Consider the following 17,344-nt stretch of genomic DNA (forward strand, 5'->3'; position numbering starts at 1 on the left):
TTTTAAGCAACATGCAATGATCCATGAGAAACTAAGCCATGTAAACATTTCCAGCCTTCTCAAAGTCATTTTAGAAAGCAATTTGACAGAGGCAAAGAGTATGTTTCTTTGAACTTCTGGGGCCCACGACAACAAATGGTAGCCATTGCTGTTCTTGTTATTTGGCCCTCGACTCATGCTAACCCCAGGCACAAGATAACCCCTTGAATTTTGTGACTGAGAGTGTGTTACTGGCTGATTTCTGGAAACAGAACTCCAGGCCATTCTTCCTAGTCTATCTTACTATTGAAGATCCACTGAAACTTGCTCAGTATCATAGCAATACACAAGCCTTGGGTGGTACACAGGTAGAACTGTGCCAAGGATCCAACCTGAGTGTCCTACAAGGAAGGTTAAAGGTTTACCACTGAGTTAACCTATGTCCTTTTCTGTCAGCAAGTGCACATTTCATTAACATCTGCTGAATATATAACTAAGGCTAACCCACTACTGCCCTACATTTAAAGCACAGAAGATTATGAAAAGACACTGCCTCATAGCTACCGAGTGCATTAAATGATGACCTATTTACTCAATACTCTTTGATACATTTTGGATATACACAAATTATAAGAAGAATTTCAATGATGCCCTTTATTATGGAAATTATTTTTAAAGTAAGACATAATATTTGCTTAACATTACATTTAATTTACATTAACATAATTCAGGGAGTTTCTTGCCCAACAGGAGACCCTCTCTATGTCATATATGACACAAGGTCAGTCTTAATAGGTCCCTTCCCAATGCAACACTAAAAGGCCAGTAAGTGTAAATAAGTTCACTTCTACATAATGTCATGAGAGACAGAACTGGCTGATTACATCTCAAGAACATTGGGTTCTTTTGTGTCCAAGGATTGCCATGCCATTGGAAGCAAAGCTTTTAAGTTCCTTTGAGTTTAGTTATGAGTTATTTCAAAGGGTCACCTAGAATTTCTCTCTTTCAATGGGAGGGACAATTTTCATCTCCAGGGTTTCATGGAATAAACAACTGGTAAGCAAATAAACCAAAAACTCTGCTTTTCTACACAAGGTAAATTATACGATACTTGCACATTCATTTCTCCTCTTTCATAAACCAATTCAGTCACAAAGCTTAATAACCAGGTCCAGGCTAAGGCAAAGTAGGCAAAAGTGAACAGCGAGCACACAACTCCCCACTGGGAACACCAGGAGGGCTTTGAGCAATTGGCATTCTGACTAGCCAGTTATTATGCTTTCTCCACATGCTGAGGTATTGTTTACTTCTGTATCACTGCACATAAAAAAGTTCGATTAATTTCTGAGGTTAAATTAAATCTTTAGTTTCCTATGTTCTACATGATTCTTAGATAATGGCATGAATAAACTAAAATACCCTCAAAGAGACTGACAGAGTGACTACAGTGAAGAGTTTGAGCACAGCAAAGATTGTCAGGATAGTTCAGGATAGGGCAAAGCTTATCTGTTTTAACAGTCATAATCAACTCAATGGCACTGAACAACAACAAACTAAAATAATATTTGTAACATCACAAACCACCTACGTGTATTTGATATAAGAATGAATCTCACTGTACTTGGACAAAGAACACAGCTACTGGGTTTCTCAGAATCCCATTCTGAATTCAGGAGGCCCTGAATGGTGCACACGATCAGCACACTTGGTCACTAAACGAATGGTGGATATTTAAGTTCATCCGGAGTTGCCTTGGTTTACTGGTCTAATCTCCCAAAAAAATTAGCCATTGAGAACAATATTAACACAGTCCTACTCTAACACATTAGGGGTTGCCACAAGTCATAACTGACTTGCCGGCAATGGGAAAAAATAAACAGACCAAGAAAAAAAAATTCAATAAACTTTTACTCATGGTAGAAGGCAATGACATGGATGCTTCAAATAAAAAGCCCTATTGCATGGTTCTGTTGTGTACCGTTGGGTCAGAATTAAATCACAGCTGACCCTCCAGTGGGTTTTCAGGGGCAATAAATTGAACAGGAGGAGATTATATGGTAAAAAAAAATAATAAACAAATTTCCTCGAGCAGATTTTCCTTTCATGGAGGGATATTATTTGCTAACCTACAGACTACTCCTCACTGGCAGTTCAAATCCACCAGAGGCTTCTGGACACAATGATGCACAGACTCCTCCTGGGTGATTTACAGCCTCTAAAATTCAATCACAATGAGTCTAGAGTTTGTAATAGCATTGAATCTGTCTTGACACTTGACAGTGGCTAGGAGAGAGAGGAAAGTGACCCAGGGAAACTTCAAGATACAGGAAAAAGAGTCAAGTACAAAATGAAAATTTTGCTGTCTAGAGTTGACGGCAAGACGTGCAAGCTGCGGTGGTGATCCAGAATGTCTGCACTCATGCTGTTTATGCTAGTTCTCCAGTTGGCAGAACCCTGTCTTCCTAAGAAAGCAAAGCAATCAGCCTCTATGAACACTGTACCTTTGAAGAATGGTTTTCCATTTGTAATTTCCTTTGTGGCAAATCCGGGTCCTCTGGGGCAGAGCTCCTCGTACTCAGGTGTGTTTCTCATGGGACACTCCTCACATTCCTCAGTCCCCCAGGCTGCACCCACAGAGCAGCAGCAGGCATCCATGCGGTGGCGGCCAGAAATGGGCAGAGTGCACTCCTCGTCATCATACCTCAGGAAGCAGGTCTCCACACGGATATCTGTTGGAGGGAAAGGGGGAAGGCTGAGGACAGCACTTCTGTTTTCAGCATCCAAAACTGCCAATGCTTTGTTAGATTTAGTATTAACACCCATCTCAATCTCCTATATTATTAACTGTTGTTGTTGTTGTGTACTGTCAAGTTGGAACTAACCCACAGTTGACCCTCCAGCAGCAGGTTTACAGGGCAGTAAATCACATGGGAGAAGACTGCCCAACCTTTTCCCATGGAGCAGCTGGTGGATTTGAACCACGTGCCTTCGAGATTGCAAAGCAGCCTCTTACCACTAGGTCACCAGAGCTCCCTCTAGTTAATATTATTAACCAGAATTAATTTTTTTTTTCCTCTCAAAAGATAGCTAAGCCTTTTTTTGTAGAGGCTTCCTGGTCTAATAAAAACTAATTTTAAAAATCAGCTCATATTTGTACCTTGCATTTATGTAAAGTTCCCTTACAGTCTTGAGCATTTTTTTTTATAATTTGACATAAGGAACTGTATACTCAAAAATCACATGATGTGCTTCCAGGAGACATTTTGGTTTTGTATGGACATGCCTAGTACAGATACATGTGCTCTGTGGTGTCTTAACAGACTCTCTTTAACTCTTACCAGCTGCACTCTACTTAAGGAGCTTAACAGTCTGTACCTCAGATTCACTTCTCTTCTGGAGAGACAGAAAGCTGAGCTCCAATAGGAGGACCACTCTACTTAAGAAGCAGAAGCCAAACAACAAAAAAAAGTCATTTACTCCTCTTACAAGTGTTCTTACCTCACCTGTCATCTACACACACTCTTCAGGATACAAAGGATACACCCAGACATAACCCCAAATTTGAGCTGTTGTTAGGATGAACTCAAATGCAAGGGACTGCTTGGATGTGGATGACTAGTGAGATCAACAGACCAATGGTCAGAAGACTTGGCTTTTAACTCTGCTTTATGACTAAGAAGTCACGTATGCTAGGCAAATCATTAAACCTGGGGTATGAGGAATCTAAATTTTCATAACTGAAAAATGATGCTCTACCATCTCTCAGGGGATGCTGAAAAATTCAGTTGAGATTATGTAACTGGAAACTGTAGAATGTAATAAAAATCCCAGAGCCTCTCTTTTTCCTGCACAGTGTGGTCATTAGCCACTCACCAGAGAACTTGAGCTTCCTCTGACATCAGAGGGCTTCTGAAGCCTTCTGGAAAACACTAAGTTCAGGCTACCAATATTAAGAAGGGCTACTTAAAAAAATGAATTATTAATTAATCACTGAGTCATCTTTCAAGGGAAGAACCAAAAAATATTGCTCCAGTAAACTCTGCCTCCTCCTAAACAAAGAAATTAAGACTCACAAGAGGATTGACTAACATTCTATTTGCAAAAGACCCCCAGCTCTGAACTCAAGCACTGAACGTACCACTTACACTATAAACCGTTATTTCTATATTAAGAGGTCTGTTAATTCTGGCTTGAAGATAATCCAAATCCCTCAACCACATACCACACTTTTAACCACTCCAAGAGACTTCATTCATGCAAGAGGCTGATCAGGGGAATACGCTTTAAGGCAAGAAGTACAGCTGAGCATCATTCTCAGAGCCAGACTCAGATAGCAGTGATGTGAGGCATTGGCCAGGCTGTCTGGAGTCACAGCCGTCGTACTGGACTAAGTCCACTGGACTCCACAAACAAGATTTTGGGCTTCAAATTTGCTGCCACTACAAACACGTAGGGTATCTTTCTAAAGAATTACAGTTCTAGGCTCTGTCCGGCATCTCCTACAGCATTGGTACGGTGACTCTAATGCTGGAATCCTGCCAACATTGGCAGTAAAAACAACCTGGAGTGCCTACACTACAGCTATGTCCTCACAGGGGAAGGATCTGCCCTTCCAGGCAACAGCAGCACATCTCTAGGAGGCAGAGGCTGCATTTTCCAATGAAGTTCAAGGTTGTTCCTATCCCTAGAATTCAACCCATATCCTACAATCTATGTATGGTGTTAATAAGGAAAGATTCCCTCATAACAATAACTAGTAGTATAAGTGATGTATATAATAGTTACAAATCAAAACAGGATTACAACTTCTCTTCACTAGCATACTACTTACTCTTTTTACAAAGAATAAAAAGAAGAGATTAAATATGAAAGACTTTTTGTCAAGGAAACGATCATGGATCCTAATGGAAATGCTGAGCTTGGAGGGACATGTAGGTCTAGGCTTGAAACTAAACGTCTAGCTTGATCATGTTATCAGAGATTTTAGTAACTCTTTCAAGAAATTAATGTTTACAAAAATAATGAGCTCGGTACTTACCTAGACAGATCCTCCCTGTGGCATCCAAAGTCATCCCATTGGGACACTCACACTTAAAGGACCCCAGGCTATTAACACACTGGCCATTTTTGCACACTCCTGGGAACACTTCACATTCATTTATATCTATGAAGAAAAAAAGTGTTTAGTTAATATAACTGTGTAACATCTTTTATTCCACTTATGGAATAATAATTGTTGCAAGAACAGAAAAGAGTTATTCTGAACCTAAAAAGCTTAAAAAAATCAATTTTCCTCTAAAGGTTTATAAAGAAATTCTAAAGAATGATTAGGAACCGTACTGAGCCCCTCTATAACCACAGATCCAAGAGTTTATAGACAATCATCTTCAAATTAGACAGCCAAGGAGATGGCAGGTGGGCAGTTATGTGTACTGATGACATCTGAGATAATGTTACCAGAGATTGTATAACTAACTAGCTTTATGAGACCAGATGTCTGGAAATAAAGAAAGAGAAATGTGGTCTTTGAAATTAGCACCAAAGACATCACTTGAAGGTGAGCACAAAATAGACCCACTGAGGAAGACATTAGTCCAGTCAAAAAAGCATATTTTGACAGTTTGTTCCATTGCTAACTCAAGGCTTGCAACTTTCAGGAGATTCAAATCCACTAGCAGCTCTGAGGCAAAAGATGGACTGTGCTTTTTTAGCCTCTTAAAACCTGCTGGAGGGTCATGTCTGAATCAGTTCCAAAGGCTAAGGGTTTTCTGAGTTAAGCAAGTCCAGAGAAAACATTCTAATTCAAAGTCTTTGGATGGTGCAAAGAGTAAAATGTTCATCTGCTAACTAAGAGATCTGCTGTTTGAGTCTACCCAGACGAGCTTCTGAAGAATGATCCGGAAGTCCACTTGTGAAAAACCAGCCACTGAAAACCCAATAAAGCACAGTCCTACTCTGGTACACACAAAGTCACTGTGATTCGGAGTCAAGTCAGTCACAACTGGTATTTCTCATTTAGCTTTGTTTCTGGCTGCTCTGTCAAAGTCTTTGTAGCCCCAACTTAAAGAGATCTGAAAGATGTTCATGGCCATTCCTTCCTCCTCCACAGTCTATTGTACCAGTCCTGCCAGTTCACCAAATGGAGTGCAGTATGCTCTTTGCACTTAATATGGAAAAAGCATTTGTCATCAAGCTAATCCAAAGGCAGTTACTAACGCCAAAAAGGGTGAGCACTGATTAAGAAATTCACTCACTTGTTGTTTCTACTTAGAAGAAATAACTTTTCAAGTCAAGAATGTTTAAAAAACCCCACCAACAACCAAACTAATCTCTCCTTGTAGAAAGAATAGTTGGGGGGGGGTGTCCATATTTTTTTGTCTCTCTTTTTTTTTCCTGGCCATTTGGATATCCAAGTACACTGTTGAGGTCAGATAAGTTATTAGCAATGGGTCTGGACCAGACAAAGGCCAAAAGATTCAGTCATCATTTGGAAAGCAAGACCTTCAGTGGGGGTTGTGGTGTTCTTTTTTAACAGAGGGGGGGGAAATGTCTTTTTATCCCACATATGGGACTAATTGCTGTTTTTAAAAAATTTTTTCAGCTGCTATGTCATGTCAGGTTGTGTTAGTCATGATGACCTATGTCTATCTGGGACTCTGCAAGAAAGACTTGCAGTAAACTGAAGGAAGACAGAGAGACTGTTCAACAAAGTGATAGTAGAATGTGTCCCTCTGAAACAGCTATGGCCATAAAACATTTAAAAGATATAACTTTTAAAGCTTCCATAAATATTTCTATTTCACTGTATTTTGAAAGAGCAGTTACGTTGCACTATGGTTAGCCTAAAACATTTTCAGATAGCCTATCCGTTGGCCATAGTGATCTAGCACTGGAGATAGCAAATATACATGCATGTGGAATTCACATCTGTTCTACTCTGCAGCTCTGACTATTGTTTTCCTTTGCTGCATATTTCTTCCCAAGAAGTTGGAAGATGCTTTTATTCAGCCCAAGTTAACGCATCCATTCTTCATGTACACATAAATTCACAGTTTATAAATAGTCATAAATACCTTCACATTGTGTCCCTTTAATTCTGGAATATCCTTTACTACATATGGGATCTGGAAAAAAACCAAACCCAAAAAACACATAAATATGAAAAAACAACATTCAGACTTTATACTCACAACCTAGTAGGAGAAACAGGAAAGAGAATGGAACATAAATTGCTTTGAACAGTTCTGAGAGAAAGTTTCTCTGAGATAGTACAGGTGATGAAGAATAATAAAGACACATTTCCTTGAATAAACCTTAATTCCTCTAAGACGTTTAGAATAGCCAAAGTACCCTACAGACTATGTTAAGGTGATGGCTGATGATTTCTCTCTATTATCTCTAAAACAGGAGTCACTCTACAGGATCATCATAATAGAAATTTGGAGAGCTTGGAGATTATATATCCATCCTGCAGTGCTCACACTGAAAGGACTTTATACATCCAAGCATCATGAGCAAGATTCTCAAACTTCAGCCCAACAGAAGATGTAGCTTACTAGAAACTCTTACAATGTTTAGGAATGGATCCTAGTTTCGTTATATCAATTTCTTTTTTGGAAGAAAATCTGCTCCTTATGAAAAGTGCCCTTAATCATGAAGCTCTCCAGTTAGCCAGTAGGCACTCCTGCTCCAAGAAACCAACACCAACTAAAAGCATTATAATCTGGTGATGGGAAAGAAGGAAATAATGAAAGTCATATAAAATTATTATCCTTGACACTTCTCTTTGTTTCCTACTCAGCAACATTTCCTTGAAGTTGTCACCATGAAATCTTTTAAAAATTACCATGTAAAACTAAAATGAGCTACGTTCAGGGCTCCAACTTTGCCTCTCTAAGCCAAGCAGCCAGTGGGATGGCCACATTGCATCCATTTCTCTTACCAACTTGGCAGAGGGTACACGGGCTCCCCCAGGCAGCGCCAAGAGAAGAACAGCACTGAGACTTTAAAGTGGCCCCATTGATGTTGATCTCACACCTCCCATCGATGACAGTCTGCCAGCAAGTGCCTTTGATGGTTTCTGCAGAAGGAGGGAGTGATATTTAGTAGATATTTAACAGAAATGACATAAATAATTCAAGCAAGCATGCAGCCTGGATTTATATCAAGAAGAGCATCAAGGAACAAGGGATAGTGATGACTTGAAATTGTGTTCATACTTGACTCTTTTCTAGTAAATGCTGGCATTAAATGCAACAGCATCAATAAACAGAGAAAAATCATTCTCAGAAATACAAGTACCTATGCAGATGGTTTTTGTTGGATCCAAAGTACTTTCAGAAGAACATTCACAAATGAAAGAGCCTGGGCTGTTCTTGCAGACTCCATTAATGCAAGGACTTGACTCGCATTCGTCGATGTCTGAAACAAAAAGAGGTCTATTACTGCAAAAAGCTAGTCTTGGGCATGAATGAGTACTTGACGTTGGCCTCAGTTGCTACCACAAATCCTTTACTAGATAGGAAAGCTAGCCCAAATGGGTTTTTTGTACCCCCTTGGCAAGCTAAAATAGTAACTGAGCACATCTCTATAGTGTAGAATCTGGCACTTGACTAAATCTTTTTATTCAGAAAACCTGGAGCATAAGTGTGATTTCTGGACTACTAACTGAAATAGCATATACACATGTTCTTTATCTATTGAATTATGGCAAATGGAATGCCAATTTCAGGTAAATGCACAATGAATTATTCTATATGACTTTTAAATGCAAAAGAAATGGCCAATAAAATGTCAATAGTAAGTAAATACTGTAAGTAGCTTAAAAATGCCTAAAAATGCCATTTCAGACCACAGAATTTCAACTAAAGTGGCACTGTGGTCTAAAATATACATTTCTGTAAATTATTTTTATCATTTTCTAGTGGTGTTCAAAAGATGGCAAAGTACACAGTATAAATGCAATCACTGAGTTTACCTTCACAGGTTTTTAGCTCTGGTTTATAGACAAATCCCTTAGGGCAGGTGCAGACAAAACTTCCAGGAGTGTTTCTACATTGTCCATTGTCACAAAGTAGACTGTTCAATGCACATTCATTGATATCTGAAAAGTAATAAAAAGTGGCTTTTAAGAGTCCATCCTTTCCATGCTATTTCTTTATTCAGATAGGGCTCTAAGGTCATATTGACTTGATTCATTTAATCACATAAAATTCCCATCCCATTGGTTTTTGCCGAATTTACCTAAATTTAGAAGAAATTGGGGCCTTGACCTAATTATCTACACTAAGTGTCTACAATTACCCTTGATACTGCAGCTTATTTGTCATAAGCTGCACGAGCCTTAGGCAAAGCTTAGTGGAAGTTGGAGAGCTGGACCTTGTACCAAAGGGTCAGGACTTGTACCTGAATAAAATCACCAGAGACTATTCTATTCTCATTGTTCTTTAGCAGGAAGGAAACCTGGACTTGCTGGAAATCACTGACCTTTATATAGCTGTTTCATTGTTCTAGAATTAAAAAAGATTGATTTACTGGTATAAGGAACCAAATTATTATTTAGAAAATGTAGGTTATAGGTCACACGAGTTAATTCTAGAATGGATGTTTCTTCCTCAGAATAACTTAATGTGAATATTCCTAAGTCAGATTTATGAAGTATAAATCAACTGTAGAGCTAAGTATTGTCCAATGAAGTAGGAGAATTTAGATTTGTGATTCAGAGATCTGAGGAAAATATCTCTTGATTCTTTTTAGCTGAAGTGTACATCTGTCTGAATCAAAACTCAAGTTTTAGATCTGTATGACTTAGATAATTCGGGAAGTGTGGAAATAATCTTCGTTTTGGGTCAAACTATGTCCTACCACCCACAAAACTCTTTCTCTATATGGAGTTTTTAACACATCCACAGATTCTTATTAAATCAACATTTGACAAGCTAGTAACTCTACCATAAAAGATATGTAAAGAGAGCACTGCTAAACTGCATGGTTTCAAAGCAGGAGCTACACGTAAATCAGCAAACACTCCATAAAGTCCAACAAATATGGAAAAGAAGTATGTGGCTACAGTGAAATCGATGAGAGATGGAACTCGATGAGTCTGCCTTGTTAGATTCAAGACTTGCAAGCTTCCCACCGTTGACAGTATAAAATCTAACCACTTTTCTGATATTCTCTATTAGTGGAAAAGGTTTATGTTTTCTTTCTCTGATGGGTTTCCACCTTACACAGGCTGCAGCTTCCACAGTATATCACTGTTTGAGCAAACGATATGCTGAGATGTTTATCACAATTATACAAAGCATGCTTCTACTTCCTGAAAGGAACAACATTATAATTCTTAAACTTTGATGATTTCAGAAGAATCTTAAAATGCATCTGAGGAGCTGAGTATTTAGATTTCTTTCTTTTTTTTTTTAAGCAAGCCCATGGACTCCTGTCCTGGCAATGACTGCACTGGGTCTCTCATTCTTCAGTGCATGCCTTTGAACACACTCAGTCCTGGCCTGCTGAAAATGTATCCAACATGGGCATATTTACTAAAAGCACTGAAGAATAATCCCGACTTCTTTCCAAACTCTCCTCTCAGCTTCCCATGGGGTGATTTTTGGATGACGCTAAAATGTCCTTGTGTCTTCCTACCCTGCCCAAATAAATAGTGATTTTTCTTGTTTGCCAATGAAAGGAGGCTCTTCTAGAAATTGTTTGCCAATGAAAAGAGTTTCTTCTAGAAAACCGAAATGGTAAAACCTGTTTTCAGTTTGAATCTAGTTTGAAAATACCATGTTACTCAAATAACAACTGTACCCTAAAATGTGACCCTAACTTAAGGGCATAAGACAAAGAGTTCATTTCTCAAAAGTCAAGCGTTGACCACAGAGAAAGGAAGCTCAGAGCCGAGCCAGCAATAAAGAGAGGGAGAGGGATATGTAGCCAGAAGATGAGCTTATGAACAGTTTGTAACTCCCTCAATCTTTTACCATCATCCATGCTCAGATTTAGCCTGAAACGGGATTAGACAAGAGTGGACTTAAATGGGAGCAGAAAAGATTGTGAGTAATTTTTATGTGTGTGCTAATGCTACATATTACAAAGGAAAACAGTCAGAAATAAAATTCTAAGTAAGGTGTTTGTCTTTTCAAAAGTAACAGAAATCTTTGCTCTGCCTCTAAGACAGTCGTCACCAGACCTAAAACAAAAGTATCTATTAAGTTCTGGCCCACTTGTGGCCCCTTGCTTCATGACACACAAGCGGAGGACTGTATATTGTACAGGGGGATTACTCTTGCCATTTCTCTTTCAAGCAGTTAAACAGAAGACAGAAGTTAAAGTTGTGACAGATGGTGAAAGTACTAGTTCCAGAGAATGCCTGAGGGTTTCAGAACAAGAGAGCTCCCAAGCTAATTTAGAGAAGGACACAGAAAGTTGGAGGTAACAGTGCAATTTGGGGCTTATTTGAGAAGGTCTGGGGTGAACTTTCTACTTCACTGGGTCTCTAGAATCCCTTCTCCATAAAATATACCCTTATTTATGGGTAGAATCTTGACTTTATCACATTACCTAGAAAAAGGTCATCTAAAGTCTCTTAACAATGACATCAGAGTATTAAGATAAATTACAGGAATAACTTGTATTATTGGGCTTTGCCTTTGTGTTTGGCATTTCCCCCCTACCCAACAAACTGAAAATCTGTGGTGATCTGTGTCCATGCTGAGTAAATCTATGGGTGTCATTTTCCCAACAGCAATATGCTCACTGTATGTTTCTGTGCCACCCTTTGGTAATCCTCACAATATTTCAAACTTTTTTTATAATGCTACAGCACACTTAATAAACAACAATACAATGTAAACATAACTTTCACATGTACTAGCAAACAACAACTACAAAATATACATGATTCTCCTTATTGCGATACTCACTTTACTATGGCAGTCTGAAAACAAACTGGCAACATTTTCCAGATACACTTGGACAGAATTTTGTAGGAAGAGCTATGAGGAAGAAAAAGAGTAGGAAAGGGGAGGGAATAGAGATAGTATAAAAAAAGGTCAACTTGAATGAAGATCATTATAACAGATTGAGGAGAACTGTAGAAGCCAAGGTACATTCTGGGTTACGAAGATTCCTAAAAGGAGTCTGAAATATCCAAATAGACAGGAGGAGCTTTGGAAAGAATGAGTACAGTGCCAAGAGGCCAGGGTACAGTTTGTGGATGGTTTCAGAATGGTAATTATTTAGAGTTTGATACAGTATAGGAACTGGAAGAAAAAACACTTAATATATTCTTTTTTTTCCTTCTCCAAGGGAATCATAGAGTTCTCTATGATAAAGTTTAATCTGGTGTCTTTTGTCAATTAATTCATTATTATCTAATCCAAGGACAAAAGCTTCTTGGAGGAGGACTGAGAATTGTACAAGCTCATAAATTATCAGGATTTTATTATGTAAATGTCAATGAAGACATACCTATGCCAGGCTGACACCTCAGATGGAAACTATTCCCTCTGTGTTTCAAGCTATTCAAAAGTGAGTTTCTTTACTTCCAGTAACAATGAGAGAAATACATTATGCAAAGAATGTCTCTGAAAAGAAAGAAAACTTCTTACCAACACAGTTTTTGCCAGTTGAGTCTACTTCATATCCCGAATTGCATATACACTTATAAGTCCCACGGAGATTCTCACAACTTCCATTTGGGCAAATATCAGGGTCTAATGCACATTCATTTATATCTGCGTCACAAAAATGATAAAAATCAACAATGCTTTATAATAAAATAGAATTAATTGTTTGAAAATATACAATAAATGTCATAATCTTGGGATCTCTTGGGGATGAGAAACATTTCATTTTGAACATAAAGCTTGATTCTTTTTATGAGCTGCAAGATACATTGAGTCAAATTGTCCTTCCATTAGTTTGCATATTTTTTTTCAGAATTTTCTCAAATGAAAGAATTTCATTTTGTATAAGTAAGATAACCCCATGCTCTTTCTTATCTATTTTCACACCTCATTTCATTTGTTAAGCTTTATTTCCCTTTATGGCACCTCCAATATTTCTTTGGTTCTGACTCATAGTTTTAACAATTCATTCAATTCCAACTTTCAGTTAACTGCTCTCACAGCTCACTACAAAATATGAGATGGCTCCTTTTTATCACCTTACAATGAGTGATCCTGATGCAGCTAAGAAATCATTTAAAATGTTGATGGGTATCAGTTCCATGAGTCCGTAGACTTGTATCAGTAACTATCCTCCACATCCCACAATCTTAGGCCCTCTCTACCCTAGTTTCATTGCCATTCAGTCTCTAGCATCCTAGATATACCATGTAGCCATGTCCAGAGCTGGAGGGAGAGTAAGGAGAGGGGCCGGCCAGATCAGCTGTCAGGTGTAAAGGGGCTCTTTAACCCCCCAGGAAGGGCCAATGCCATCTTCCGCATGCTTAAGGTAGTACATTTCAAAAGGAATCCTTACCACTGCCTGCTGACGTCATTCCTGGCCCACTGCTGCAGAGCGCCTGATATTCCGCTGCAATAAATTAACAGACAATAAATGACCCCTTGTTTGTCAAACAGCACGATACTGCCCTTGACTTTGCACACAGTTTCCTCCAAAGTGAGTGCAACTGAAATAAAGTGGTAATGGGAAAGGAGGTATCTCCCCGGGGAAGTCACCATTACACCAGCTGCCCATTTGAAATGTTGTATCGCTGAGAAAAAATTCCTTTTAAGAATATGGGCAAGTTATAGCAATTCCTTGTGCAAAGCACTTTCGGAAAAGGTGTTTTTCCTATAACTTGATTCTTTTTTCACTAGGGAACACTTTACACTTGAAGTGAAATGTGCCTGTTAAAATGTGGTTTCTTGACGGTTAATAAAACTTTCTCCCACCATCTTGGGAATAATTTTGTTTCTCAGTAAAAGCTGGGTTTTTTTGGTGATGTCCCCCCCCCCAAGCAATCAAACCCTTAACATTTTCTCATTTCTTTGCAAATTCTTTAACCTCAAGTCACAACACATTAAAGTATTTACTTATGTATTTAGTGTGTATTTTTAAAGTCAATGCATATCAGGATTCTAGATTCATTCTCTGTGGTAAGACCACAGGCAAAGAAACTATTGCTGAATGTTAAAACGAAGACCTTATGAAATACATTTAGGTATCTCAAACATGTTCTTAAATTTGTGATAAGTTTCTATCAAATTGAAATAACATGCTACATACAATTCAGACAAGAGTAACAAATGAGGAAATAAAGAATGAGCTGGAATCATACTTAATTCGAGAAAAAGAAAAGTGTGCCCTGAGGTGCCCATCATTTCAAAAGCCACAGAGTTTCAGGGTCAAATAAATGGAAATCAATTTGGCCTCTTAAGATTTAAAAAAAAAGAATGGACTATTATGGATGGATTATTTTATAAAAGCTGACTACTTCTCACTGTAGGAGCAAATGATTTAAGTTGTTACACTTGTGCTTGCTAGGTAATTGCATTATTGTTGTGTACCAGTTAGTTGAAACCAACTCACGGCTGACCCTCCAGCAGGTTTTCAGAGACAGTTTAATTGTGTAGGCATTGACGTCCCATCTTTCTTCTGTGGAACTGCTGGTAGATTCGAACTGTACGCCTTTGAGATGGCAGTACAGCTCCTTACTTACTAGGCCACAAGAGTCCCCTGAAAATTGCATTGTTGTTTTTGTTGATTGCCTTCAAGTTGAGCACAACTCATAGTAACCCTATGAACAAAAGGCCTAAAACCCCTCTACAACTATCAAAGTTCAACGGCAATCAAGACCACACAACAACATACCATATATGTAAATACACATTTGCATACTGTGTACTTGATATGTTATGAACACCTATTTAACTGCTTGACTACTACCTGAAAAAAGTGTATTCTGTCTCTGATTCGCTGTGTGAAGTAATCAATAAAATAAATAAAAGTTTCATTATTTAATTTTCAGCCCTCACTTCTTTTAAAGTCCTGCACTTCATTTCATCTAATTTATCATAACACAAGTATGTTGCTGCTGTTGGATGCCATTAGTTGGCGTATGACTCCTAACAATCCTATGAATAGCCAACCTGAACCCTACTCTACCCTGTGTCAGCCTCATCATCTCTGACACACTAGAGCTCATTGCTGAAGATACTGTGTCAGTATATCTCATTTCAACTCTACAGTTTCAACATTCTCATTATCATACTGCCAAATCTTTAAAGATTGTGAATTAATCTTTAATTTTTCCTAGAGTAGAAATTAACTCATTGGATATTAGATAGGAACCAATTAGTTGCAACAATATATTTTCAGTGTTAGGTCTCACCTGCCAAGTGACCTTAAACTACATTCAAATATTGACAGCCTGTTGTTTTCATTTCAACAAACTATTTTTTTGACGTTGTAAATGGAATAGCATTTATACCTGGAAAGAACATTTTAGATTATAAAAGATAATACCTTCACCTTATAAATGAGAAAATGAAGGGGGTTTTTTTTCTCCCCTAGATTCTATTATGGATTATATTTACGAGTGTAAGCGATCTAATATTCTTCTGAAAGTGAATGAGAGAAAATCAAGCATAAAGTCACAAAGAACTAAAGTTCCACATTAAGTAGCTTCTCTAGCTGTGGACCCAGAACTCTGACTTGCCATCTCTTGTCACCACGCCATACTCACAATTTTCTTTCACTATGCCATGTCCCTCAAGCAGAGAAAAACATTTTTCCCCTAGAGTTGAATAAAATAATTTAGGACAAGCAGGCCTAATTAAACATGTGGATATGAACAAAATTTATAAGTCACATTCCAGAAAAAAACTTGAACTATTCAGGTAATCGGAAAATCATTCCACTTTACACTATATAAAATTCCATTTCTAGAATACTCATTTCCTGAAAATGCAAATATCCTCAAACTAGAAAATGAGAAAAGCTGCATGTATTTCAGAGAGTATGAACAATAATAATATTAAGGTGGAGAGTTAGATGGCGATACAATCATGCTGCCTATTCCAAAGAATTGCAAGGACAATGTCAGTAAAATAAGTCAGATGAATAATACATGATTAGATGCCGCCTGGTCTCCACTGAGACTCCAGGAGGGTAGGCCATGCACCTGGAAAGCATTACATAATCTTTCCCAGTAACAATCATAAATTTCAAAGACTGTAGATAGTGGCAGAAGGTGGGAAATCCCAGGGCTTCTCCATACCACCACCATACCTGAATTCTGTGCAGGACACGGTTGGCAAGGCTCCCCAAAGGCATACTCAGTACTGGCACAACAGCATTCAGACTTAGTAACAGCACCAAACAAGGGCTTCACACACTGGCCTCGCTTGTAGCCACCGTAGCATGTGCTCCGCATGTGTGTATCTAAACAGGAAGAAGCATCTGTCATCACACTACCACTTCAAACAGATGAGAGCCCCCCTTCCAGGTCAAATGGAAACTGGTTAGTTATCCATCGTCTTTATTTCAGCTTATAGAGAAAGCTTCTGAGAGTAAGCATATTGTCTGGGGATGGGAAGTGGGGTCAACTTCCCTGCACTACAATCTTGATCACAGCCAGAATCTCTTTTTTTCTTTTTCTTCTTAAGGATTATCATGGCTTGCCAAATGGTGACGCCCTACAAGCTGAGATTATAATTCATTCATTTTTACCAGTACAAAATAGGCACTTGAATGAAGGAGGGATAAGTATTGATCTTACGCCATGATAAAATAAATCTTTATTAGAAATATGGCTTACTCCAAAATAAACATGTGATTATCAGATTGTCTGAACTCAGTGCACTTTCCAATAAGGAAGGAACTGAACCTATTAAAAAATCCACTGTGTCAAATCTGCAGAGGTTGGTTAGCTTAGTAGTGTTTTATTTACCACCAGGAGGGTTCTCCAGTTTTGCTTAATCATTTTCCTATTCAAAGGGTTTACAGACAACCTTCCTTTAAAATAGTTTGGATAAAATTTATAATTATTTTTCAACAAATCTCAAACCTCTTTTGGAGTCACAAAAAATACATTATCATGATGAGTCAAAATTCATCTCCACAACAATGAGTTTTTCTGGGTGCTAAGGACATGGATTGCCCATGTTTTCCTCTGCATTTTACACTTCCCTTTGATAACTTCATTGTTTATGAAAATATTCACCCTGAAAATACAAGCATATACAGGGCAATGTCAAAGGCCACTATGAACAAGCCAGTGTTTGAGAAAATTGAGTAGTGCTACATGACTGGGAGGAAAGGCAGGAATTTCCTCGCTTTCCTTTTATTTTAACTCATCTTGTTGAAGAGAGAACCAATTTAGTCAAGAAGGGGGCTGAATATAGTTATTGATATG

General features: G+C 38.2%; 1 protein-coding gene across 1 annotated transcript in view; it reads right to left on the minus strand.

Moving 5' to 3' along the window:
* Nucleotides 1-17,344, minus strand: part of FBN1 (fibrillin 1) — a 303,046-nt gene that overhangs the window by 84,059 nt on the left and 201,643 nt on the right. Inside the window, exons 16-24 of the mRNA XM_006895296.1 lie at nucleotides 16,219-16,371; nucleotides 13,465-13,518; nucleotides 12,591-12,716; nucleotides 8,957-9,082; nucleotides 8,281-8,400; nucleotides 7,922-8,059; nucleotides 7,053-7,103; nucleotides 5,018-5,143; nucleotides 2,481-2,708 (exon numbers count right to left, since the gene is read on the minus strand). Of these exons, the coding sequence (XP_006895358.1) occupies nucleotides 2,481-2,708; nucleotides 5,018-5,143; nucleotides 7,053-7,103; nucleotides 7,922-8,059; nucleotides 8,281-8,400; nucleotides 8,957-9,082; nucleotides 12,591-12,716; nucleotides 13,465-13,518; nucleotides 16,219-16,371 (1,122 nt within the window). The remainder of the gene's footprint in view (nucleotides 1-2,480; nucleotides 2,709-5,017; nucleotides 5,144-7,052; nucleotides 7,104-7,921; nucleotides 8,060-8,280; nucleotides 8,401-8,956; nucleotides 9,083-12,590; nucleotides 12,717-13,464; nucleotides 13,519-16,218; nucleotides 16,372-17,344) is intronic.

The sequence above is a fragment of the Elephantulus edwardii genome, unplaced genomic scaffold, assembly GCF_000299155.1.
Source record: "Elephantulus edwardii isolate Elephantulus edwardi_28Jun2011 unplaced genomic scaffold, EleEdw1.0 scaffold00164, whole genome shotgun sequence".
Lineage (NCBI taxonomy): Eukaryota > Metazoa > Chordata > Mammalia > Macroscelidea > Macroscelididae > Elephantulus > Elephantulus edwardii.